At 39.5% G+C, this 25,452-nt stretch overlaps 2 protein-coding genes across 2 annotated transcripts in view; one reads left to right on the plus strand and one right to left on the minus strand.

Moving 5' to 3' along the window:
- The window catches only part of ATP13A1 (ATPase 13A1), a 52,089-nt gene extending 39,816 nt beyond the window's left edge, over nt 1–12,273 (plus strand). Inside the window, exons 20-26 of the mRNA XM_070741071.1 lie at nt 4,095–4,279; nt 5,623–5,737; nt 7,034–7,230; nt 9,369–9,511; nt 9,739–9,850; nt 10,858–11,001; nt 11,858–12,273. Of these exons, the coding sequence (XP_070597172.1) occupies nt 4,095–4,279; nt 5,623–5,737; nt 7,034–7,230; nt 9,369–9,511; nt 9,739–9,850; nt 10,858–11,001; nt 11,858–11,968 (1,007 nt within the window). The 3' untranslated portion in view covers nt 11,969–12,273. The remainder of the gene's footprint in view (nt 1–4,094; nt 4,280–5,622; nt 5,738–7,033; nt 7,231–9,368; nt 9,512–9,738; nt 9,851–10,857; nt 11,002–11,857) is intronic.
- A 128-nt stretch (nt 12,274–12,401) lies between these two features.
- MVB12A (multivesicular body subunit 12A) lies at nt 12,402–24,937 on the minus strand. Its single transcript, XM_070741072.1, has 9 exons — nt 24,715–24,937; nt 22,332–22,430; nt 22,145–22,241; nt 18,326–18,452; nt 18,119–18,235; nt 16,651–16,742; nt 14,462–14,523; nt 13,755–13,811; nt 12,402–13,555 (listed from the first exon to the last, which is right to left on the minus strand). Exons 1-9 carry the CDS (start codon nt 24,778–24,780, stop codon nt 13,493–13,495), a joined length of 780 nt encoding a protein of 259 aa, XP_070597173.1. The 5' UTR covers nt 24,781–24,937; the 3' UTR covers nt 12,402–13,492.
- Between the last annotated feature and the right edge of the window lie 515 nt (nt 24,938–25,452).

The following is a 25,452-nucleotide window of genomic DNA, read 5'->3' on the forward strand; positions in this document are numbered from 1 at the left end:
TCTCCGGGTCCCGTCGACTAAACAATTTCATTTGGCGGGACCCAGGAGAAGAGCCTTCTCTGTGGCGGCCCCGACCCTCTGGAACCAGCTCCCCCCAGATATCAGAGTTGCCCCCACCCTCCTTGCCTTTCGCAAGCTCCTTAAAACCCACCTCTGTCGTCAGGCATGGGGGAATTGAATTTTTTTTCCCCTTCCCCCTAGGCTTATAGAATTTATATATGGTATGCTTGTTTGTATGATTGGTCTCTTAAATTGGGTTTTTTTAGATTATTTTTTAATATTAGATTTGTTAGAAACATAGAAGTCTGACGGCAGAAAAAGACCTCATGGTCCATCTAGTCTGCCCTTATACTATTTTCTGTATTTTATCTTAGGATGGATATATGTTTATCCCAGGCATGTTTAAATTCAGTTACTGTGGATTTATCTACCACAACTGCTGGAAGTTTGTTCCAAGGATCTACTACTCTTTCAGTAAAATAATATTTTCTCATGTTGCTTTTGATCTTTCCCCCAACTAACTTCAGATTGTGTCCCCTTGTTCTTGTGTTCACTTTCCTATTAAAAACACTTCCCTCCTGGACCTTATTTAACCCTTTAATATATTTAAATGTTTCAATCATGTCCCCCCTTTTCCTTCTGTCCTCCAGACTATACAGATTGAGTTCATTAAGTCTTTCCTGATACGTTTTATGCTTAAGACCTTCCACCATTCTTGTAGCCCGTCTTTGGACCCGTTCAATTTTGTCAATATCTTTTTGTAGGTGAGGTCTCCAGAACTGAACACAGTATTCCAAATGTGGTCTCACCATCATTCTATATAGTGGGATCATAATCTCCCTCTTCCTGCTTGTTATACCTCTAGCTATGCAGCCAAGCATCCTACTTGCTTTCCCTACCGCCTGACTGCACTGTTCACCCATTTTGAGACTGTCAGAAATCACTACCCCTAAATCCTTTTCTTTTGAAGTATTTGCCAACACTGAACTGCCAATACAATACTCAGATTGAGGATTCCTTTTCCCCAAGTGCATTATTTTACATTTGGAAACATTAAACTGCAGTTTCCATTGCTTAGACCATTTATCTAGTAAAGCTAAATCATTTACCATATTACAGACGCCTCCAGGAATATCAACCCTATTGCACACTTTAGAGTCATCGGCAAATAGGCAAACCTTCCCTACCAAACCTTCCCCTATGTCACTCACAAATATATTAAAAAGAATAGGACCCAGAACAGATCCTTGTGGCACACCGCTTGTAACCTGACTCTGCTCAGAATACTCGCCATTAACAATAACTCTCTGATGTCTACGCTTCAGCCAGCTGAAAATCCATTGAACTATCCAGGGATTAAGTCCAATCTTCACTAATTTATCTATCAGCTCTTTATGTGGAACCGTATCAAAGGCTTTGCTGAAGTCCAGGTAGGCAATATCCACGGCACCACCTTCATCCAACACCTTTGTGACATAGTCAAAGAAATCAATGAGATTAGTCTGACATGATTTGCCTTCAGTAAAGCCATGCTGATTTGGGTCTAATAAGTTATTGTTTTTTAGGTGCTGATTTATCCTCTTTTTGAGTAGAGTCTCCATCATTTTAACTACAACTGATGTCAAGCTAACTGGCCTGTAGTTACCAGCTTCTTCTCTACTGCCCTTCTTGTGAATAGGCACAACACTGGCCATTCTCCAATCCTCAGGAACTTCTCCTGTTAACAAGGATTGGTTAAACAAATCAGTCAGGGGGGTAGCAATGACAGATCTGAGTTCTTTAAGAACTCTGGGGTGGATGCCATCTGGACCCATTGCCTTATTTATCTTTAATCGTTCAAGTTCTTCTAAGACATCGGCTTCTAAGATCACTGGAGCTGAATCCGTACAGCTGGAAGCAATGCTATATCCCTCTATAGTATTATTTTGTAAGGAGTCTTTTGAGAAAACTGAACAGAAGTAGCTATTGAAATGGTCAGCGATCTCCTTATTCCCATTAATGCATGTATTATTCCCGGTACTAAGCTTCGTGATGCCGCAGTTTTTCTTCTTCTTATCATTAATATATCTGAAGAAGGTTTTATCCCCCTTCTTTACAGATTTGGCAATTTCTTCCTCTTTTGAGGCTTTAGCAGCATATATTATCTGTTTCGCCTCCTTCTGTCTCATTGTTACATTGCTTTCTTTATTGTTCGGAGAGGGGCGGCATACAAATCAAATCAAATCAAATAAATAAATAAATAAATAAAATAAGCCCTCTGAAAAATAAATCCTTCCCCAAAAATAAGCCCTCCCTGAAAATAAGCCCTGGTAGAAAATATTTAAATGCATGCACAGCTGGTCTCTGCCATTTCCTCCGGTTGGGGTCAGGTATACAGAGCTAGAAATCAGGTAAGACAGCAAGAGGAGCCCCATCTTGCTCCACGCGCCCCAAAATAATAAGACCTCCTCCCAAATAAGACCGAGCGCTTATTTTGGAGTTCAAAAAATATAAAAGTCTTATTTTCAGGGAAACATGGTATTAACTTTCTATGAATTGTAAAATGAATACTTTTTGGGGGGGGGGGGGTAATTCAGAATTGTATAATTTTGAAGTGATTCATGCACTCATTGGAGCCATGAGAAGCATTCAAAATGTGTTGCTGTAAATTGGATGTTATCTGCTGGCCAATTATAGTCTAAATTATTTAAGTGTTACTGTCTTTCAACTGATTGGATTACTTGATTAAACTCTTTAGAGTTTCTTCCCAACTAATTGTTATCGATATTTCTGCAAGGTGAATCAATTGGTTTGATTAAGTCCTGTCAGTGCAAAGTTAAACAAATCATCCTATTTAAATTTACTTATTTATTTAAACAGTAAATTTATTTACTGTATTATATTTATATTATATTTACACAACCAAAGCAAAGCTGTAGTTACGCTTCAAAATCTCTGTTAAAAAGATCAGTTTTTATAGGAGGTTCACCCAGAAAGTAATGCACCACATTTTTTTTCTTCAATATTTATTGACCACAATACAAACAAGAATAATGTTTCTTCTACACTCCCTATTTTTCCATCCAATCTCCGTCTCATTCTGTGACCTTCCTCCAGCGAGACACAAGGGCGTGTATGCCCTGTTGGTACCACTCCTTGTTCTGGTCACGAAGCCTTGGAGCTCTGCCGAACCGTCTTCTAATGACCTCACCCTCTTTGCCCAGTGACTAACCGTACTTCTGTCGACTGCAGATTCTCCATAAACTATACACAAACGTTTGTGAATGTCCCCAACAGTTTTTCTGCGTAGTGCGAAATTCAATGATGGCACGCTGCTTGTAACGTACATCATTTACAAACACCATTTTGAAACACTGCTGCAGCTACACTATCTATCTGAAGAAACACAAAATTTACACATGTAGTCCTGACAATTCAAATAATGTATATCTAAAGTTTTGCACTTGTACCATTACTGTAGACTGAGAAAAAAAATGTGGCACAGTGTTCCCTCAATTTTCGCGGGGATGCGTTCCGAGACTGCCCGCGAAAGTTGAATTTCCGCGAAGTAGAGATGCGGAAGTAAATACACTATTTTTGGCTATGAACAGTATCACAATCCTTCCCTTAACACTTTAAACCTCTAAAGTGCAATTTCCCATTCCTTTAACAACCATTTAGAACATTACTCACCATGTTTATTTATTAAAGTTTATTAAAAAAAAAAATTTATTAAAGTCAGATGAAAGTTTGGCGATGACATATGATGTCATTGGGCGGGAAAAACCATGGTATAGGGGAAAAAACCGCAAAGTATTTTTTAATTAATATTTTTGAAAAACCGTGGTATAGACTTTTCGCGAAGTTCGAACCCGCGAAAATCGAGGGAACACTGTACTTTACTTTCTGGGTGACCCTTGTATTTCGGCATTTAAAATAGTTGTGGGTTTTTTAAATTCCATAAATGAAAGCAGAAAGAATTATTATTAGCCACACTTCATGATCAGTGGTTTCTGACCCATTAAAACCTTCATACTTTGCCCCACTTTCATCTGCCCTGAAAACAGCTCACTGCAGCACATTTGTGTCATCAGGAATATGCTTCATTCTTGCAGGTGTGGCTCTACTAGCCAATGCCCCAGAGCGAATTCCCGAGCGCAGAAAAAAGCCTCGTGATGGAGTAACTGATGGAAGACCTCCTACCACTTCTGCTCTGGCTGGGAGCAACATGAGGCCCACCTCCCGAGCTGCCAAACACAGGCTCATGACTCTTAGGGAGGAACAGCTTGCTGTACAACGAGTAGGTTGTTAGATCTGTTTTACTTCTCTTGTCTCTCGCTGGTGGCCTCACTTATACTTCTGGGATATCCTTTCTTTTTGTGAACTGCCAAGGGGAAGAAAGGGGATAGTGGTGAGGGGAAATACAGAATTCCCATCTGCAAATCCTTATTTGGTGGAGGTAGAAACAGTACTCAAATAAATTGGAATTGTACGAATTCTAGCTCAGCACAGCTGGAATTTCTTAAATTCCCAGTGCTTTCGGATTAAACAGGGCTTATGCGCTTGTCTTTCCTTTTCCCGGAGAACAGCTTTTCCAAATTGGGGTTCCTTCTAGAGCAGGGGTGTCAAACTCGCGTCATCACATGACACATCATGACCTTCCCCCCCCTTCACTAGACCAAGTGTGGGCGTGATGAGCACATGACGCATCTGGCCCGTGGGCTGCCTGTTTGACAGCCCTGTTCTAGAGATAGAGGTAGTCCTCGATTTATGACTGGTTTTTTTTGTTTTGTTTAATGATGGTCTGGAATTGAAACAGCCTCTGAAAGGTTGCTTTTTGGCCCTCGCACAACATTGTATCACCAGTCCCGCAGTTACATGGTCGCGGTCTGGATGCTTGGCAACCTATTCGTATTTAAGGCCAATTGCAAGCGTGTGATTCTCGGTTGGCTTCCCCCCCAAAATTAATGGGGAAGCCAGCAGGGAAGTTTGCAAACTGTTGGCCCTTGCTATAAGGTCTCCCTGTTGTCCCCGAGGGCTGGCTGAAAGAGCTATCTGCCTAGGGGAGCTGAATTCCTATGTTGGGGTGCAGAAACAGAACTCAAATTCTGAAGATATTGCAACCTCCTGGAGAAATTCTTTGTGCATACAGAGGGGAGCTGAATTCTTTTAGCAGGCAGCTTCCAGAGGCAAGAGAAAGTCAAAGTAAAAGCAGAGAATGTAAAGGCAGGGCAGTAAAGTAAGGCGGCTGGGATGTCTTGAGGACAGGGGAAGTTCTGGGAGACCCAGCACAGCTCTATTTCGACTCTGGACAGAGTCTGGAAATCCTGCGTGAATTTTGGCAGGGGGAAAATTTCAGCTCCTGAACAAGAGCCTCCTGAAGCATCCCACCTTCCTTACTTGGGACTTGGCTTAATGAAGTAAGATAGCTTAACAACCACAATTGGGAGTGCCGAGACAGCGGTCATTGAGCAAAGCAGTCATGTGAGTATCTCGCTTAATGAATATTTAAGTATTAAGATTCCAATCCAGATTGTAAGTTGAGGACTGCTTGTTGTGCTATGGATAGCTTGATTGGAAGCCCGCTGTACATTGAACAAGGATGTTTCTCTCCCACCCACCCCCGCCTCTTGTTTCTGGCAGGAGAGGATCAGCCAGGTGCTAAAAGATTTGGAGGAGGATCAAGTACCCATTGTGAAGTTGGGTGATGCCAGTATTGCAGCTCCGTTCACCTCTAAGCTTTCCTCTATACAGTGCAGTAAGTATAGGAAGAAGAAAATGTATGCTTAGGATGGAATGTTGTGCATTTTAAAGGCGCACGCTTCATTTTTACAGCAGTGGCATATATACTGCTCAAAAAAATAAAGGGAACACTCCAATAACACATCCTAGATCTGAATGAATGAAATATTCTCATTGAATATTCCATTTGCACAACTATTCCATTTGCACAACAGCATGTGAAATTGACTGTCAATCAGTGTTGCTTCCTAAGTCGACAGTTTGATTTCATAGAAGTTTGATTTACTTGGAGTTATAGCCTGTTTTTTAAGTGTTCTCTTTACTTTTTTGAGCAGTGTATTTCATTTGGAAGTTTTTTATTATTATTATTTAAAGTTTATTGGTTAACAAAAGGTAAATGGGGGAAGGGAAAATGGGGTACATAAATTTAAAAAGGAATAGGAATAATTATTACATGATATTGTATTTTGACGTATATATCTTACTTTGTAACAACAATTCAATGTACACATTTATATCTTATTACTATAAATACTTCATTTTTCTATCTTATCTTATTATTTAAAAGGTAGTAGCAAGTAGTGATAAGGATAGTAAGAAAGATATTTATAGAAAGGTAGTTAGGAAGATGGGTTTACGATTTTATAAAGTATTTGTAAAATAATAAGGAAGGGAGAAAGGGAGGATCTGCCTAGATGACAGACATTATCAGGAAATACGACATGGTGTAATAATATGTTAATGGGTGTGTCAGTAATATATCAGTAATGAAAATAATAAAAAAAAGGGAAAGAAAAGAAAATATATTTATGTAAGTATTGGAAAAGAGAAAAGCTGTGATTCAGTTAGTATAGAATAAGGTAATTAGTTGGATTATATTGTTATCGCGTGAACGGTTGTTTAATTGAAGTTTGGAAGTTTTACAGCGAAAGTAGCTAGTGACCAGGGTGATTTTCTTTGTATGCTATAACCAGCAGAATCCTGCATGCTGAAGAAGACTTTTACTGTATCTCTTAAATCTAAGCTGTGCATCCCAACTTAGAAAACCTAGATTGAGAGAAAATTCATTCAATAGAGCAGACTTGGAAGGAACAGTGTTTTATTTATTTATTTATTAGAGTTAAAAGGGACCTTTTGCAGGTTATCAAGTCCAACCCCCTGCTTAAGCAGGACATCCTACCAGCCAAATGACAGTCCAATCTCCTCTTTTCACCTTCTCTGGAATTCCAGAGGTCTCTCTAGACTGAAGGGCAATGAGAAAAAAGCACAAAGTAAACAATCTTAAGCAGAAACCTTCTCTCCTCTTCTGCAGTCTGCCATGTGATCAAGCAGGGCCGTTGTACACTGGTCACCACGCTTCAGATGTTCAAGATCTTGGCATTGAATGCGCTCATCTTAGCCTACAGTCAGAGTGTCCTTTATTTGGAAGGGGTGAAGTTCAGTGACTTCCAGGCTACACTGCAAGGCTTGCTCCTGGCTGGCTGCTTTCTTTTCATCTCCCGATCCAAGGTATGACAGAAGAAAGATGCCTTGTTGCAGGTTGGAGGGGAAGAATTGTGGTCAATGGGCGAAGAGTCCATCTGCGATTAAATTTGTTAGAATTGAATAGACTACCACCCCCATGAGTGGGCAGTGAGCTGGCCATATAATTTGGTTCTGTGGCATGTAAGGATGTGCGCAAAACCAAAAGAAAATGCTGGTAACTGTTTTCACTTACCAAATCATTCATTCAAGTCATTGTTGCAGCCATCGCAATGTCCCCATCATCATGTGATCGCAGTTCGGGTGTTTGGCAACCGGTGCATAATTATGATGGTTGAAGCACCCCATGGTCACAAGGTTGCCATTTGCAAACCTCATAGCTGGCTTCTACCAAGCAAAATCAGGGAAAGTCAGCAAGCAGGAAGTCACAAGTCGTGTAATGTCACTCTTAAACATTGCAGCTGGAACTGGCAATAAGATGCCCTGGTCACCTATCATCACAATTATGTGCTGCTTAGAGATGCCAGGTCCTGTTGTAGTTGATAAGTGAGAACTATTTACTTTCCCCACACCACCCCAGCTAAGAAGCAGTAACCCCAAACCATATTTTAGGAACTGAAGTTTAGTTTCAGTGGAACAAAACTCAAAATATTCCGACTGTTTTTATCCTGGGGTAAAATTGGGTAGACATCTATGCTGAACCAAATTACAGAAAATTTGACCCAAGGAAATAGTTTTAAAAATAGCTTGGAAACATTAAACTAATTCACCTACCCCAATAGGAAACATTGTATATATGCATACTTCAACCACTGAAAAATAAATTTTAATTTAAAGTTTACTTTAAAATTTAGCATCAAAAAATGCCTGCTGCCCCTCTCAATAAAAGAATAGGACATTTTCTCTGAGATTTTGTTTGTTTGGATTTGTTTTAATTTTTTTTAAAAAGAATTTCATATAATTTTCATGGGCCCTAGATCAGGAAATAGATATGACATTTTCTTTGCCTTTTGTGGTGTGTATGTATCTTATCTGCCTCTAACATACCCTTATCAAAATTAAATGTATTGTTCATTGCTTATATTTTTGCTTGCACATACAGTGGGGAAAAAGTATTTAGTCATCCCTCAATTGTGCAAGATCTTCCACTTAAAAAGGGGATAACAAAGGCTATAGTACAAAGTATTGAGATGTTATTGCCCAAATACTTAACTTTCCACCATAATTTGCAAATAAATTTGTTCCAGATCAGACAGTGTGATTTTCTGGATATGTTTTCTCATTTTGTCTCTCATAGATGAGGTCTACCTATGATGTCAATTATAGACCACTCTCATCTTTTTAAGTGGGAGAACTTGCACAATTGATGTATGATTAAATATTTATTTTCCCCCACTATATCTGTTAAAACAAGAGACCACTGGCATTCATTAAGTTGCACCAATAACATTAATATAAAAGTAAGAAGATCACCACTGGTTCTGGCTGCAGCAATGACTTGATTGTATAAAGTTGGGGGATAAAACAGCACCATCACAATGCTTCAGTACAGTATATTTGAAACCAACACATTTTGTTTCACACTCAACAAAACTGCAAGTTTGCTCTGGTCTCGAAACCTTTCGAAACCCATCTTTTGCCTCATGCCAGGAGCATCCAAAACATATAATCCAAGGTTGATGGTTTCAACGTCATTTTCCACCCAACTGATTTTGGGCTAGAATCCCTCTCTCAGCTCTTGGAAGAAGGCAAGGGCAAACCAAAACCTTCCAAAAATCCTACGTGTCTAAGCCAAGGGTCTCCAACCTTGGCAACTTTAAGACTTGTGGACTTCAACTCCCAGAATTCTACAGCCAGCAAAGCTTTGAAGTCCACAAGTCTTACAGTTACCAAGTTTGGAGACCCCTGGTCAAAACTGGCTTTGAAAATTTATAAGAACTACTTAGTTTACAGCACTTCTGTGTGCAAAATGGATTGAAAATGACAAAGATGGGCTTCTCTTTTGATTTCTGTCTCTTAATTCTTCCAAGCAGTTGACAACCTTTTCTATGGGGCAGGGGGTAGGTGGGATGGCTCATTTTTCAAATGATTGCAGGATAAGTGAATAATAGTCAGACTACAAACTTCCTGTGGAATTCTAACCTTGACCTGTTTCTTATTTCCAGCCTCTGAAGACACTCTCCTCAGAGCGCCCACTCCCTAATATCTTCAATCTGTACACAGTTCTTACAGTGCTGCTCCAATTTATGGTCCATTTTGTCAGTCTGGTATATCTGTATCGAGGTGCACAAGCCCGCAGTGAGCCCAAGTGAGTGCTGCTTGGATTTAAATAATGAGGGTATAAAGTAATGAAGTAAAAATGCCGGAGTTGTACGGAAATATAGATGTTCTCCAAGATATGTGGCCTTCAGATCCCAGAATTTTCAGTGATGTTTTCATAATTGTGTGAGTGGGAAGTCAGGTCATCCAGAGGATACTCAAGCAGGGAAGGGCTGGGGGAAAAAAAATATTCAAGACTCTTTCTGTTTCTTTAAGGAAAGAAGACTTTGTGGATCTCTATAAGGAGTTTGAACCCAGTCTTGTGAACAGCACTGTTTACATCATGTCCATGGCCATGCAAATGGCTACATTTGCCATTAACTATAAGGTAAGATGTGCTTAGTTTTTACAATTTCATCATTGCTAATACCTATCTCCTGATTCATATAGTGCTAGGACTATATGAATCAGGACTATATTTCAGGTCTTGCATTGCAAGTGATATGCAAAGCTGTAGGTGCTATGAAACCAAATGTTAACAAGACATTAGAGGAAAAACTTCAAACACCTGACTATGCAGAACAAGGAGAAATATGACGATTGGTATAGATCGGAGTGTCAAACTCACAGCAGCATCACGTGACCTATCGGGACTTTTTTCCCCTTCAATAAACCTCACTTAGCATCATGTGTTTGCGAATGGGTGGGAAATTTGATAGCCCTGGTATAGATCATATGGCTGAGCCCATTTTGTAATTTGAATGTTGTTAATGGTTTTGACTGCCAATTTTAATTTGGGTGTTTTTTATTTTAGTGCATTTTAATTATTAGCCACCCAAAATCATATGTATAAGATGGGCAGCTATATAAATTAAACAGTAGGTATTTATAGAGACTGGAATAAAGCCCAGATTTCAGAATGTTGAGGTGCATTGCCCCATCTTAAGTGGGAGTAGAAGAATAAAGATTGTGTTGTAAGTAGATTAGATGGTCCTGGTGGCAGTTGCATACATAATGAACTTAAGCTTTTACAAAACTCCCACTTAATCATGAAAGGAGATCAAAGGTGCCATGTCCTTTTAGCAATTTCTCAGTCCTATTTGACTAAGATAGGTTGGATACAAACTTGCACTTTCACCTATAAGCAAAAATATTTGCTCCCATCTGTCATAAAGCTCACGGCGAAGATGAGACTGTTGTCACATGTAGCCACAGCATTATGACATGAAAATTATGACATGAAAATACCTGTTAGTATTGTAGAGTCTCTTGCCAAAGGAATTATATCTTAATCAGCAATAAAATAGATAAAAGTTTTTATTAGTATGCTGTTTCTTCTCCTAAATTAGTTATATGGTTTAGCCTTCTTTCCACACCTTGCTTTTATTTATCTAGGGCCACCCATTCATGGAAAGCCTAAGGGAAAACAAACCTCTGCTATGGAGCATCATTATTTCAGGATTAGCAATTGTCGCCCTTTTAACTGGCTCCTCCCCAGAGTTCAATGAACAGTTTGGACTTGTGGAAATCCCAACAGAGGTGAGTAAACAAGATTTTTGCTAAGCATATCCCCCAATATCCCTTTTTTCCCAGCTAGTTGTAAAAAATAAATAAGAAAAAAACGATACTGTTAACACAGGGTTTGAGAACTTCAAACTTTGTTGAACCTGGAGGTGTTTTAATGAGTACTTTGCTTTCAGCAAATGCAAAGTAGTCTCAGGGGACTAGAAGGTCCACTGTGTTATGATTCAGTAAACTACTCAGCCTGCTGCTTGGCTATAACCTATCTTAGAAAAAATGTTTATTTGATGCAGGGACTTGGGGGAATAAAAAAAATAATGGGTTTTTTTTGTTTTTGTTCAGGGCAAATGATAATTGAGGCAAGGAATCGTGTGTTTGCGGGGAAGAACTGAAAATTACCTAGACAAATATAGTAAGACCAAGTCTAGGCAGCCTTGTGTATTCCAGGTGATTTGGAATAGAAGCTGCAGGCCTATCAGTGTACTGAAAACAAGAACTATAGGTGCAATTGGAAACATTTAGAAATCTTACCTTGGTCCTTGGCTAATTATATTTTTAAAACTTGTGTTGATTTTCTGTGAAACTATTGGTAATAATTTTTAAAAATTAGCTGAATGAAAGTTGCAAGGTTATATGCTGCTTATAGTTACCAATAATGGATTTCTGTCTAGTAAATTTATGAGTGGGACAGATGACCAGCTTACTGAATTCCTTGCTTACTGGATTTTGGTATCACATAAGCAGCAAGATCAGCTTCCATCATTATTTCAAGACTACAGAACAGTTTTCATACCAGGATTGATACATGCTAGATTTGAATGCAATTGGGAAAATGTTCTTTTTTTGGTACAGCTTGTTTATTTTTCTATTTCAGTTTAAACTAGTGATCACTGGAGTTCTGGTGACCAACTTCTTCATTGCTCTGCTCATAGACTGGATTCTGCAGTTCCTGTTAGGCAGCACAAAGCTCAAAGTGCCTTCTTGAGACTCATTCTTCTCCCTTGGCAGATGTGAAGGACAGCCAGAAAGAGACGCCATCGAAATACAGCACTACGAAAGGAATATTTATTCTTTGATAGCTGTTTTATTCCAGTTGGGGACTGGCAAGCAGGTTTTTATTGTGTTAAGTCTGGAAACCACAACAAAAGTTGTGCAAGGGCCTACATTAATCTTCACAGGTCTGCCAAACAAAGCAGCAGTTGTTAACCTTTGTACTGCCTCTTCACTCCTCCTAGAAAGGTGGTCATGAGATTTGATAATAAAATGGCAATCAGTGCGTTTTGGAATATGCAGGAATGTTTTTCTTTGATTTAATATATTCTCAGTTCCCACCTCCCCTTATGAAATTTTGACATGATGGTCATATTTGCAATTCTTTAAACAGATTTCTGCCTAAATAAGGTTGCTATGGGGCAATATTTTTCACTTTTCATAAACATACTTTATTAGCAGAAATACATGTTTCAGAATGAAATAGTCAGAAATAAGTACAGAAATAACTTTGCTGGTAGAATAAGCCTTTTATTTTTAAACATTCAGAAAGAAAGTAGATATGCTTAGAAAAACTATGTACAGTGGTACCTCTACTTAAGAATGCCTCTACTTAAGAATTTTTCTAGATAAGAACCAGGTGTTCAAGATTTTTTTGCCTCTACTTAAGAACCTAAGCCTGGAAAAATTTCCCAGGAAATTTGAGAGCGGCACAAAGGCCTGGCCTGTTACCTGCCATTCCCCCTTTAATCCCAGCCATCTGGGCTGCCAGAGGAGCCTTTTGGTGGCACTTAAGGAGGCTTTGGCAGTCCAGAGCGAACAAAGCATTTTCCTTTCTCTGGGCGCTTGGACAGGGAATAAACTTCTGCCAGCGCCCAGAGGAAAGAAATGCTCCCTTCACTCTGGGCAGCTGAGGAGTCACCACAGCTAAGGAAAGGTACCAGCTACAAAGTGAGTGAGCGAGGAGAGGGGAGCCCTTCAGCATGGGAAGGAAGAGGCAGCAGGTAGCAGCAGCCAGTGTATGGGAGGCAGCCTTGCGCCAGGTGATTTGGAGGTGCGTGCTCCTCTTCGCCGCCTCAGTCCCTTTTATTTTTAAGCCTTAAAGTTTGGGATTTCTTTTTATTCACCTCACCTCCTTCCTTCGGCAGCGACTCTCCTCCTCTTCTTCCTCCTCCTCCTCCCACCCAAATTCCGACCTTTTGTCTTTTTCCTAATGGGTTTGCACGCATTATTTGCTTTTACATTGAATCCTATGGGAAAAATTGCTTCTACTTAAGAACGTTTCTACTTAAGAACCTGGTCACGGAAGGAATTAAGTTCTTAAGTAGAGGTACCAATGTAGTTCTACACGTACCTATAACAAAATATTGCATCAGCAGGATTATACCAGTTTCAGCTAGTAAAGCAGTGATACCCCAACAGCACAATCCCTTTGAGGCAGTCACTTCATCAGCTTAGTTGAATCAGCTTGACCACCATAAGCCCCGAGTGGAAAGAACTCTCAAGGAAACGACTGATGCTATGAAATGGTGGGTGGGAGTCTCGCAGCTGCAGTTCTTTCAACTACAAAGCTGTAGTCGTACTGTAGAAAAGCAAAAAAATAAGGGTACAAAAAAAGCAAGATCTTCATATTCAAAACCAGAAGGACTTGCAGCTCAGCTATAATACATGAACATGTTTGTAAGGAATTGACACATTTGATTTTGCTAGGCAAAATTGTTTAGCTGTGATCTGAATGGAACAAGGATCTGAGTCTGAATTAATCTTAAATTTTTGCTTACCTCTTTCTCAATGTCAGCAAGAGATTTGATGTGGAGGTTTTTAAATATAGAAAGTGCCTAGAAAATAAAAGCAAATATAACAATTAGCCAATTAATCTGGACTAATTTATAGAAATTATTTCCATCAATATTGATAAAACTGAAATTAAAATTCTTACTCCAAAACAGCTACATTAGTAACATTTAATCTAATTGAATTAGGTCAGAAGAATGTTGAGAAGTCTTCTGGTAAGTTTTTTAAAAAGTAAAAGTAACTTGACAGCCAGTATATTATCTATTTCATTAACCAGTCATTCTTTTAAAGTGTATTCACTGGATTTTTCCATATAATATACCACCTGTGTGCCAAGGCCATTTCTACAATGCTGGCTGGGAATACTGTAAGTGGTAGTTTCAAGTAAGTTGGAGAAAGCCAGACATTTATTAATCTGAGAATGGAACTCAAGACTATACCATTGGGGTGAGGAGTTATTTCCATATGTATCTGGAACGCCTTCAAGCTACTTCTACTTTGGAAATCTCATTCTAGAAGCTGACTCTATTCTGGACTGACATGGCCCAGAGACAATATTTTTTGCAACGTTTCATTTCCAGAATAATGAAGTTTGCATAAGGAAGTAATAGATATATGTTCCTAGAAAAATCTATACTTTTCATCTATTTTTGTCCTTTACACTGTTGCATGACTCTTAACAGAAAATACTTACAGTGGCACGAGTGACATTGTTCTCAAACTTAGGATGCAGAGTAAAGGGGACTCCATCTATGGCTAAGAAGGAAACAAACACTCCGGTTCAGATTGCCAAAAGGACAAGTAAGAATATTTTAAAGAGGCTGATTATTTACAGGTCATCAAGGCGACACGCAATGAATCATAATACAATAATAAAGGGTTTAAAATGTTATATAAAATGTAATAAAATATATTCAAACACCCACATTACCGAAACATCTTCATATAGATTTTTCTAAACCCAAGAAAAAGCAACACAGAAGGCTCTTTCTCCTGTACTGTACAAGAAATCACTCTGCAAAAGTAATGTTTTCAAGCCAATAATTAGAAAATGTGACACAATTCCCAGGATGGATATTCTAAGTGCAATAATAGATGGACAGTGTCGGAAGCTGCATCACTATTTGCAGCCTCATTTCAATAGAATTACAGAAAGCTGCAAAACAGACAACTAAAACAAGAGGTAGTCCTCAAATTATAGCCATTTAGTGACCATTCAGAGTTGCAATGGTACTGAAAAAAGTATCATGACCATTGTGGCATCCCTATGGTCACGTGATCAAAATCTGGATGCTTGGCAACTAATTCATATTTATGACAATTGCAGTATGCTGGGGTCGTATGATCACCTTTTGCAGCCTTCTGACAAGGTTCATGGAAAACCAGATTAATTTAATAACCCTGTCACTAACATAACAACTGCAGTGATTCACCTAACGACTATGACAAGAAAGGTTATAAAATGGGACAAAATTCTTAACACTTAACAACTTTCTCACCACAGAAATTTTGGTTAAGTCAAGAACTACTGTATTTTATAGGCCAAGAAAACAACTGGACAATTAGTGTAGGTTTTTTTCAATGTTCAATTACTATATCATGTTCCACTAATCAGGCTATCAACCTTAAAACTGACCTCTTATAAGCTAGACTACCTCAGAAAGGCTGAAGCTGGTGTCAGTATTGCTATGAGAAAAATCTGGGGGTAATACAAAATTAACAAGCACTATAAAGTTGATCTTTCAGAGTGCAACTTCTTCCAAAACACATTGCATCCCAGTCCCCATGATCATTCTGGCCTGCATTTAATTTTACTTTGTTCACTTTAATCTAGAACCTTATTAAATTTCAACAAATATAATGTAATATGACTAAAGACATTAAGCACATTAAAAGCATCTAATTCCAAATACATTTCCAGGTGCTTCATATGCCAAAGCATATATAAAAGCATGCCTGAGTCTATTCTTTTCTTGTTCACATTTTAGGCACGGTCCAGTGGCTTTCCAGAAGTAAATCTGAAGTAGAAGCATGGTGTACCAGCTGAAACAAGCCTAGATTGGGGCCAGATAACATTCTAAAATTTTTAAAATTTGTTTCCTGAAAAACTGCAGACTATCTTAAACAACCATAAGGACAATTTAGAGTGTTTTGGAATATTTTGAATCTAGAACAATAAATTTTACGCATTCCAATTATTAAATAAAACATCAAATAAAGATCTAGTCCTATAGTCTGATTCTTGATAGTCAGTATAATCCAGATAGGTTAAGAGCAGTGGTTCCCAACCTTTTGGCCATGTCCCACCCTACATTTATAGGCCGCCCTGAGTCCGCGAGAAGGGCAGCCTATAAATGTAATTAAGTAAGTAAGTAAATAGGTAAGTAAGTAAGTAAGTAAATAATAAACATCTCTAAAATCCTGATCCCCCCATATAATTCTTACTATTCAAAAAGTGAACTCCTACCCACATGAAAGAAGGCTGAAAGGCTTTAACTTGGTATAAACAAAGTTCCAACTGCCCTCATTAAAAATCAAATGAGCCCAATCTTAGGAACCATTGCTCTAGAGTTAAAAGGACTGGCCAATTTCAAAACTGCTTTCCTCCTGTAAGCAAACAACAGCATTTTCTTCCTGTGAAGATATATTAATCTTTAACCATGGCACCTGTTCTATCCTGAGAAATGTAAACAGAGCAGTCATATTACTGGGTTATATATAACAAAAGTTCACATTTCGCTTTAATTATAAAAAGACCTATGGGACGAATCGTGCCAAATTTCAAGAAAGAATAAATATACCCCCTGGATTAAGTTCAGTTCTATTATTCTTTCTCCTGTAAAAGCAGTATATGCTTCACCACCTTGAACAGAAGGTACTTACCTGAAATACCACAGGCATTTGACGTATCATATATAGATTCATTTTTCTTAATGGTAGCTTGCCTTTTGGAACCAATAGATAGTGTGTCTACACTGAAAGGATTAAAATGAAGAAACACATATAGTCTGTTAGTAGATTATGAACTGTATTGTTTCAATCATTCCTCAGAATTTTTATTAGCTTTCACAGGTGTTTGTAGAACCTCAAAAAACAAATCTTTGTTCTACCAGGATAAATCTACCCCTATAAGTAGCAAAATTCTGGTTCATTTTGTGCAATGTGCATTTGCCCACAAATAGTTATCAACAATTATTGATGTTAGGGGTTAACATTTTACGGAACATAATTTCATGGGTCAATTGACTGCTGCCACTTTTATACAACTAGTAAATATCTGAGCTTGCCCTTTTCTTCATCAGAGGTATGACATGAGGTTTAATGAATTTATTTTATGAGTAAGTTTCAGTAACTTTTAACCTACTACACCAAGTAAATTTATCCTTGCTTTTCTAAATAGAACGTCTAGTTTCTCTCTATTGTTCTCCACTGTTTAAGACAAATTCTAACATGGGTACTTCCAGAAGTAGACAAACAATGATTATTTATTTCTTCATCTAGCATTCTGAGGTGCAATAGCAACAATCCCAGGAAAAGTCTTAATGTTAAGGACTCTCATCCCAACATTGCTTCAGATCCTGTCTTTCTGATGCTGTTATCCAATCTATTTCTTTAGTCCTACAAACCCTACAAAATTATCTTGGTTCATATCTAGTCTGAATAATGGATAAACTATTGGAAGCAGCCAGCAGTATAGTTACATGGCATAATGTTTTTTGCATTTTGTATTAAGATACATTACTGAAAAAAACACGACAAAATATACCAAAATATATACAGGTAGTCCCCGACTTATGGCAGCTCGTCGTAAGCAGAGTTTGGTGTAAATTGGAATATTCCGATTTTCACGAATATTCCGACTTAAACGGCAGCAGCGGCTTCTTCAAGGAACCAACAGCCGGCGAAGCCTCCTGCTGTATGTTTGGGCGAGGGGATCTCCGTGATGGGCGGCCTCGGAGGCTGCCACAACACAGCCCCGAGAAGGACCGGCTGTTGGTCCCTTGAAGCAGGTCCTTCTCGGTGCTGCTTTGCTGTAGCCTCCGAGGCCGCCCACCGCAGAGATCCCCTCACCTGAATGGAGGCGGCAGCAGCCTCCGAGGCTGCCGCAACACAGCATCGAGGACCGGCTGTTGGTCCCTTGAAGCCGCCACCACCTCCGTTCGGGAGGGCATCTCCGCAGGGTCTGCGAAGCCGCCGCCCACCGTGGAGATCCCTTCGCCCGGAGGCGGCAGCAGTGGCTTCGAAACTGTCCCCGGTTCGTCGTAACGACGAAACGTCATACGTCGGGGACAACATGACCTGGGGACTACCTGTATGTTCTATTATATAATGAAAAATGATCAAAACTTACTTTGATGTTTCTAATGAAAGTTGGTTCATTTCTAGACTAAGGCTCCTTGGTTTGGGAAGGGGTTTAGGCTTGTTTATGTGTTCCTTTTTACACCAAAGGGCAAAACCACTTATTTCCCTAGGTGGGAGGAATACAAATAAAGATTGTTAAATCTTTCAAAGCTGTGACAATGTGTGTGAGAAGAGGACAGAGATACTAGCACCTCACCCAATGCGTATGTAATTTGGGATCACTTTGCTCTTGCTGCTTAGCATGATGTCACACACAGCTGTTTCTGCCACACCCATTGGTATCAGCTTGACACATAGCCTCCTCTTCTTGGAGACGGAGGTTTCTACAATAGGAGGCAAAAAAAATAAGGCTGCATTCAAAGGACATTGAAATGACAGGCATCCAGCCTTTGGAAGTAGGGAAATCACTCTATGCATCCAAGAAAGGACCATGTACAAGCTAAACGTAATTTTTTGATTGATAATGCTTGAACACAACCCCATTTAATGTAGAAAATCCATACATTATTCCATGAAGGCTATTTTACATAAACTTCCATGTCATTTCCAAATGTACATAAGTACATCAGATGTTCTAAATTAAGACAGAAAATCTTTTTGCAGTAGGAGAATGCATTTTAAAAATTAACAATATCCTGCAATGGTCATGGGAGCACAGTAGGAAAAAGTTTTGGTTTATTTTCTGATGGATTCAGTAAAATAGAGGCCTTCAACCTTTCTTACTTAGAGGTAGTCCTCGACATAACCATTTGTTTAGGTACCAAAATTATGATGGTGCTGAAAAAAGTTAATGTTTAATGTTTAACAAGATTTGTATGCCGCCCAACTCCAGTGGACTCTGGGTGGCTAACAACATATAAAAACAGTAGAAAAATTACAATATCAAAGTAAAATGTAGAAACAATCAATAAACCTACTAATAACATTCATACATTCAATCATTCATTGTCCCAGGCCCACCAGAAAAGCAGGGCTTTAATGGATTTCTGGAAGGCCAGTAGAGTAGGGATAGTGCGAATCTTCAGGGGCAGTTGATTCCAAAGGGTTGGAGCTGCCACAGAGAAGGCTATTCCTCATGGCCCTGCCAACTGATATTGTTTGGCAGATGGAACATGGAGAAGACCGACTCTGTGGGCCCTTATTGGCTATAGGGAAGTGTGAGGTAGTAGGCGATCCTGTAAATAGTCTCGTCCTAAGCCATGTAGGGCTTTAAAGGTGATAACCAACACCTTGAATTGTGTCCGGAGACCAACTGGTAGTCAATGCAGCTCTCGGAGAGTTGGAGTTATATGGGAGTACCTTGGTACATCTACTATGGCTCGTATGGCTGCATTTTGAACCAGCTGTAGTCTCCAAACACTCTTCAAGGGTAGCCCCATGTAGAGCGTGTTGCAATAGTCAAGACATGAGGTGATTGTTGTATTTATGACTGCTCCTCACACTTACAATTGTTGAAGCTCCCTGGGTCATATGAGCACAATGTGGACACTTGGAGACTGGATTGCACTTACAACAATTGCAACAATCCAGAGTTCATGTGATCACCTTTTGAAAACTTCCAGTCAGCTTCTGACAAGTAATATTAACTGGGAAGCTGGCAGGCAAGGTCAAAAATAATGGCCATGCGATACTTTGCTTAATGACCGTGATGATTTGCTTAATGACTGTGAAAAAGTCATAAAATTGGGTGGAGTCACCAGATGCCTCACTTACACTAATTAACAACAGATGGTCCAGATTTAAATGTGACCCTAAATTGAAGAGGATTTTTCAAATAATTTATAGGACTGCCTATAAAGTTTCTCTTTATAGGCAGTCCTATAAATTATTTGAAAAATCATATCAGATTATCTTGTGTTGCTGAATATGTGATTATGGGGATTTTTGTCAAAAGTATGTTTATGGTGCTTTAAGGGCCACCTAAGGTCCTGCAAACCCGCCCTTAATCAAAATAGCAAATTATTTTAAAATTTACTAATACAAACATCCAATGTAGAATATTTAAAGCACTAATTGTTTTCACATGATGTATGTACATTTCATGCATGTAAGTTTCTTTAATGACAAAGAGCAGCCAAACCTATTATAAAATGCTACACATATGGAAGATGCATGCATGCTTAGATGCACATCCACACACACACACACATACAACATTTGAAGATTCAAGGGCTCTTCCAATTGGCTTTATGGAAATGATTCAGGAACAGAACACAATGTATCTAGATATGAACTAGCAAACTTCATTTTCAAATACTATAGAATTTAGCATGTGAATTATAAAATACTCCTATAATAATAATTTTCCAATGACTAGTTTCATTTTTGGGGTAAGTTTTTTTGGGGGGGGGCTAGGAATCACTATAAATAAATTTTAACTACATAAATGGTTATGGTTATGGTTTGGTAAGCTTATGCATTTAATGAAATATAATTAATTTCCTTTTCCCCCTCTAAATTTAAATTAAAATAAATTACACATAACTATGTATGTTTAGTAAGTATTCAATTAGCATATGAAATACACGTTTTTGTATTTTTTGCATGCAAAATCAATCTTTTATATAAAAAAAAGAATATTAATGAACATTTGCCACAATAATGAAGTTTGAGAGTTTGTCCCAATCACAAAGTTACATTGGAACTAGATCTAAGCATTACATTCATTTGTACAATTCATCATTATAAAAGAAGAAAAAAATCCAGTGGCAACATACATGGCATTGGGCCAGATTACTTGCGGGACTGCCTTCTGCCACATGAATCCCAGAGACCGGTTAGGTCCCACAGAGTTGACCTTCTCCAGGCCCCATCAACCAGACCATATCGTTTGGTGGGACAAAGAGGAAGAGCCTTCTCTGTGGGGGCTCCGGCCCTCTGGAATCAGCTCCCCCCGGAGCTGCCCCACCCTCCTCGCCTTTTGTAAGAGTCTTAAGACTCACTTATGTCGCCAGGCTTGAGGTAATTAGATTTGGCCCCCTGGCCAATAAATGTGATGTATGACTATGATTTGATTTTGTTTGATTGATTTTTAATATATTGGGTTTTTAGTTTATGTAATTTTTAATTATTAGATTTGTCTTTTTATTTACTGTTTTATATTATATGCTGTGAGCCGCCCCGAGTCTTCGGAGAGGGGCGGCATACAATCCAATTAATAATAATAATGATGATGATGATGATGATGATGTTGCTTTATCACAACTGGGAATGGCAGAAAAAGGAAACTGAATTCATGACTCACACAGCTAGTTCTCAACTTATAATAGTAATTGGGACTGGAAATCTGTTCGTAAACTGTTAGAGCTGTAAATAAGGGCACCTTTATAACTAGTAAGTAACTGTCTGGCGTCTTTTAGGACTGTCATTAAGTAAACCCATTCTTATGAATGCTTTTTTTTTTTTTGCCAAAAACTGGCAAAAAACATTGTAAATCACAGTCATATTGCTGCAGAATGCCACAACCAATCATAAAGTTGACCCACCCAAAATGCCATCTAATGACTTCTGCAAAAGCACAACCATTAACAACTTCTGGGAGTGCTTTGGGGGCTTTAAAACATCAGCTGGGAGTGAATTATAAGCCATAAAGCACTCATTTGGTGGCCACTGTAACTTTTAACAGTCATAAAATGACTGGTCATAAATCGAGGATTACCTGTAATGGAATCAAACACAAACATGTACAGATGAGCACTTCTCACTTTAAGGAGCGGAAGTACAATAACAATCACAGCCATTATAGCATCTTTTATTAGAAAATGGAAATAACCCCCATTAGAGATTCTACAGTAGGTCACATTCATTTTTTCTTTCTGAGACTTCAATCATGATTTTCCATATTTATAATAATTATAACTTGCAATATTCAGTAGTTAGTGCTACAGGTTAGCTGTTATGATTGCACATGGATCTTCCCTAAGCTACATGCCACTGTTTAGGAGAAGACATGTCAGATTGCTATAGGTTTAGAACAAAAGAGAATAAAATGAGCCAAATAGCCAGGCACACTCACTGAGATCCAGAAACTCTTTAACATACGTATATCCAGAAGGTAGTGGCGTTTTTTCACTCAGGATTACCACATCATATAGTACATCCCCAGTTGGATTCTGGAAAGAAGCAGATTCCAAAATAGTCACCAACCACACTATCTGCACCAAGCCTCAATTTCAACCTTCTTAACAAAGTGTGCTTCTTACCAAAGAGTCTACGGATGCAGTAAAGCAGAGGTAATATCCATATTTTTGTGCAAATCCTTTTCCAAAGTTAGCAGGTGCTCCTTCCACAGTTGCTGTGATCTAAGAAAAATGAGAGGGTTGAGGGGGAGACTTTTATGAAGCAAGGCAAAAAAGCACAAGCAAGAATTCTCCCAATATAGGTAGTCCTCGAGTTACAAATGTCATGGAACCTTCCCATTCTATTCGTAACCCAAGAATTCATGGGAGTGAATCTCATACTTTGAACGTGATCATTCCCCTCCTTTCGCCCATGCATTCGCTAATTGAATGCATGGTTCGTGAAGTGCACATGAGGTGCAAAGATCTAGCAATCTGTCTCCTCTCCATCGTCTCAGCTGTGTGCACCCCTCCAGAGCTCCATTTGGGGCGTGTGTAGGCTTGGTCCGGCACTGCAGTGCAAAACGGAGCTTTGGGGGGGGGGGGCAGATCTTGTCAGCTAGGGAATTCCAGCCCCATGGTGGGATAGTCAACAAATAAATTTAACAAATAAAATAAAATGTGACAGAACCTATGAGGAAAGCCATTTTTGCAGGGTGAATAAAAATTGATGGTTTTTTAAAAAAAATTAAAAAGCAAGATTTTTTTAAATTTAAATCCAGATTCCAGATTCCCTCCATAAATTGCCTCATTTAGAGGGCATTAGAGTAGCCCTAATTGGATCCCATTACTAGATCCAATATTTATCAGGTAGTTGTTATATTACAGCAACTCATTCTTTGAGTTGAGCATTTGTTGGACATATCCCATCCAAATCCTAGCAGCTGCCATGCATGATTAAGGGTTTGCATAACACCCCTCGATCTATCTTTAGACACAGCAAACAACTGAATGCTGTAGGTGAGCTGACATTTCATTCCTGTTAAAAAAAAAAATCATCCAGCATTCTATGTAACACCGGAGAGAGTTAACCATGTGACACCTTATCCTGAAGGATCCAAAGGCTGCAACTCTCTATGACAGGAGTCTTCAAACTTGGCAACTTTAAGACTGTGGACTTCAACTATTTACGGGACGCATACCTCCGAGAGATCAATAAGATCACACAGAGTTGGCCTCCTCTGCAAACCCTCAACTAAGTAACGCAGGTTGGTGGGACCATGGGGGAGGGCCTTCTCTGTTGCCGCCCCGGCTCTATGGAATCAACTCCCACCCTACTGGCTTTACCGGCAGGCCTGGGGGCCATGAATTAACAACTATCATTGGCCAAATTGTATGAATGGTATGCATGCATGCTGACTGTATAGTTTAACTATGGGTTTTAATTAGGGTTTTATAGTTTAGATTGTACATTTGACTTTTTATTGTTTTTGTATTTTATATAGTTGTAAGCCGCACTGAGTCTTTCGGGACTGGGCGGCATAGAAGTCGAATGAATGAATGAATGAATCCACAAGTCTTAAAGTGGTCAAGTTGGGTGACCCTTGCTCTATGAGGACTGGGGCAATCCTTTCAGGATGGACCCAGCTCTTGTAGATAGCCAGGAATGCATAGTGTATATACTGTGTATGTGTGTGTGTGCGCAGATGATACATAAGAGGGAGAGAGAAATAAAAACCCATTAAAACGTCAAGCAGGATCAAGGGAGCAGTTTAAACTATGGGCCAAGATAAACTGACTAAAGTAACCACGGTTATTTCTGTCCCAGAAACCAGACTGAATTTTGGCTAACGGGAATGGAGCCATTACTAATCATGTTTATTATTTACCTTCATTCATCGGGAAAGCGATTCACGCAAATTTAGGGGGGGGGGGGGGTCCACCTTATTGCAGAGTTTGTACAGAGTTAGTTGAAGGCTTATAACCTTCAAGGTATAACAAATATTATTTGTTTAAAAACTGGCAGGCGGCTCAAGGAAACTTTTCCCTTTCTGTACCAAGTACTAAGAGGTCAGTGAGGGGCGTGCATAAGTGCCCCAGAGTGCCTTCCGTCCCCTGTCCTAATATTTCTCTTTTACTAGTATCATGTATATAAATATATATTTGTATACTACCAATACGTACGTGACCAAACAAATAAATTAAATAAATAAATAAGTAGTTATCAAAACCCGCGTTTCAGGGTCTGGAAATCTCCACTCGAGCTTCCAACTTCAATAACTCTTCCGTCTCCCCCCCCCCCGCAGCCCGTTTTTAAAGAAAGGAGGAAGGCAGAAATAAGGAAATAGGAAGCCAGAGCGGTGAGAAGGGCCCGCAAGGTAAAGACAGTAATTCGGAATTCGCTTCCTTCCTTCCTTTTGAGCCTCCCTTGAAGTAAAGAAAGACGGCGAGCCTCGTCGTCGCCCGAAGAGCGGTCGTCCTCAAGAGACGGGGCGCTACAAGGCAAGACCGAGGCTGCTTTTCTCACCGGAATCCAGCCAGCAACCGGCACATTAGACGAAGTCCAACCCAGCCCGGTGAGCGGAACCGTCATGCCAGCTTCTAAGACGGTTCGACCGTCTTCGGATACAGGAAACCGTTAAAGTACGAAAATGAAGGGGAAAAAACCGTCCGCGTAACAACAGCGTCCCCAGTCAAAGGAGCCGAAACAGAACGAAAAGTCCTCTCGAGTTGTTAGACCCGCCTCTCAGAACAAACGAGAGGCACCACGTTAATAATGGAGCCTGCTCCGATTGGCCGGCACTTCTGCGGGCCCACCCAATGAAAAGTTTGCGCTTGCTTTTGTTTGGTTTCTCTTCCTCACAAAACCGGGAGAACGTTGTGCGCACGCGCCACGGACGATCTTTGTGGGGAGGGCCCTTTTTCTTTTTTCAAAAAAATCCTATTACTCGCACTTTGGTCTCACTTTGAATTTAGGAAAGGCTCGTTAAAGCAGAAATTCTGGAGTAACATCTTTAATGTTACTGATCCGAATGCTAGAGGGAGGCACAAGTTTAAGGGAACCCCATTTAAATGTTTGATTTCTGCTTAACAAGCAAGACCTAGATCAGCGATGGCGAACCTATGGCACAGGTGTCAGAGGTGGCACATGGAGCCATATCTGCTGGCACATAAGGTCTTACCCTAGCTCAGCTCCAATGTGCATGTGTGTGCCAGCCAGGTGATTTTTGGTTCGCCCAGAGCTCTGGGAGGGCATGTTTGGCTT

This window comes from Erythrolamprus reginae, chromosome 2 (genome assembly GCF_031021105.1).
Source record: "Erythrolamprus reginae isolate rEryReg1 chromosome 2, rEryReg1.hap1, whole genome shotgun sequence".
Classification (NCBI taxonomy): Eukaryota; Metazoa; Chordata; class Lepidosauria; order Squamata; family Dipsadidae; genus Erythrolamprus; species Erythrolamprus reginae.

Bases quoted from the DNA above. Each gene is read 5' to 3' on its own strand.
- MVB12A (XM_070741072.1), bottom strand. From the start codon at position 24,780: ATGACGGTTCCGCTCACCGGGCTGGGTTGGACTTCGTCTAATGTGCCG. The intron at 22,431-24,714 runs GTGAGAAAAGCA...CATTTTTCTTAG, and splicing joins CGGTTGCTGGCTGGATTCCG to ATCACAGCAACTGTGGAAGG. The intron at 22,242-22,331 runs GTAAGAAGCACA...GCTTCTTTCCAG, and splicing joins CTGCATCCGTAGACTCTTTG to AATCCAACTGGGGATGTACT.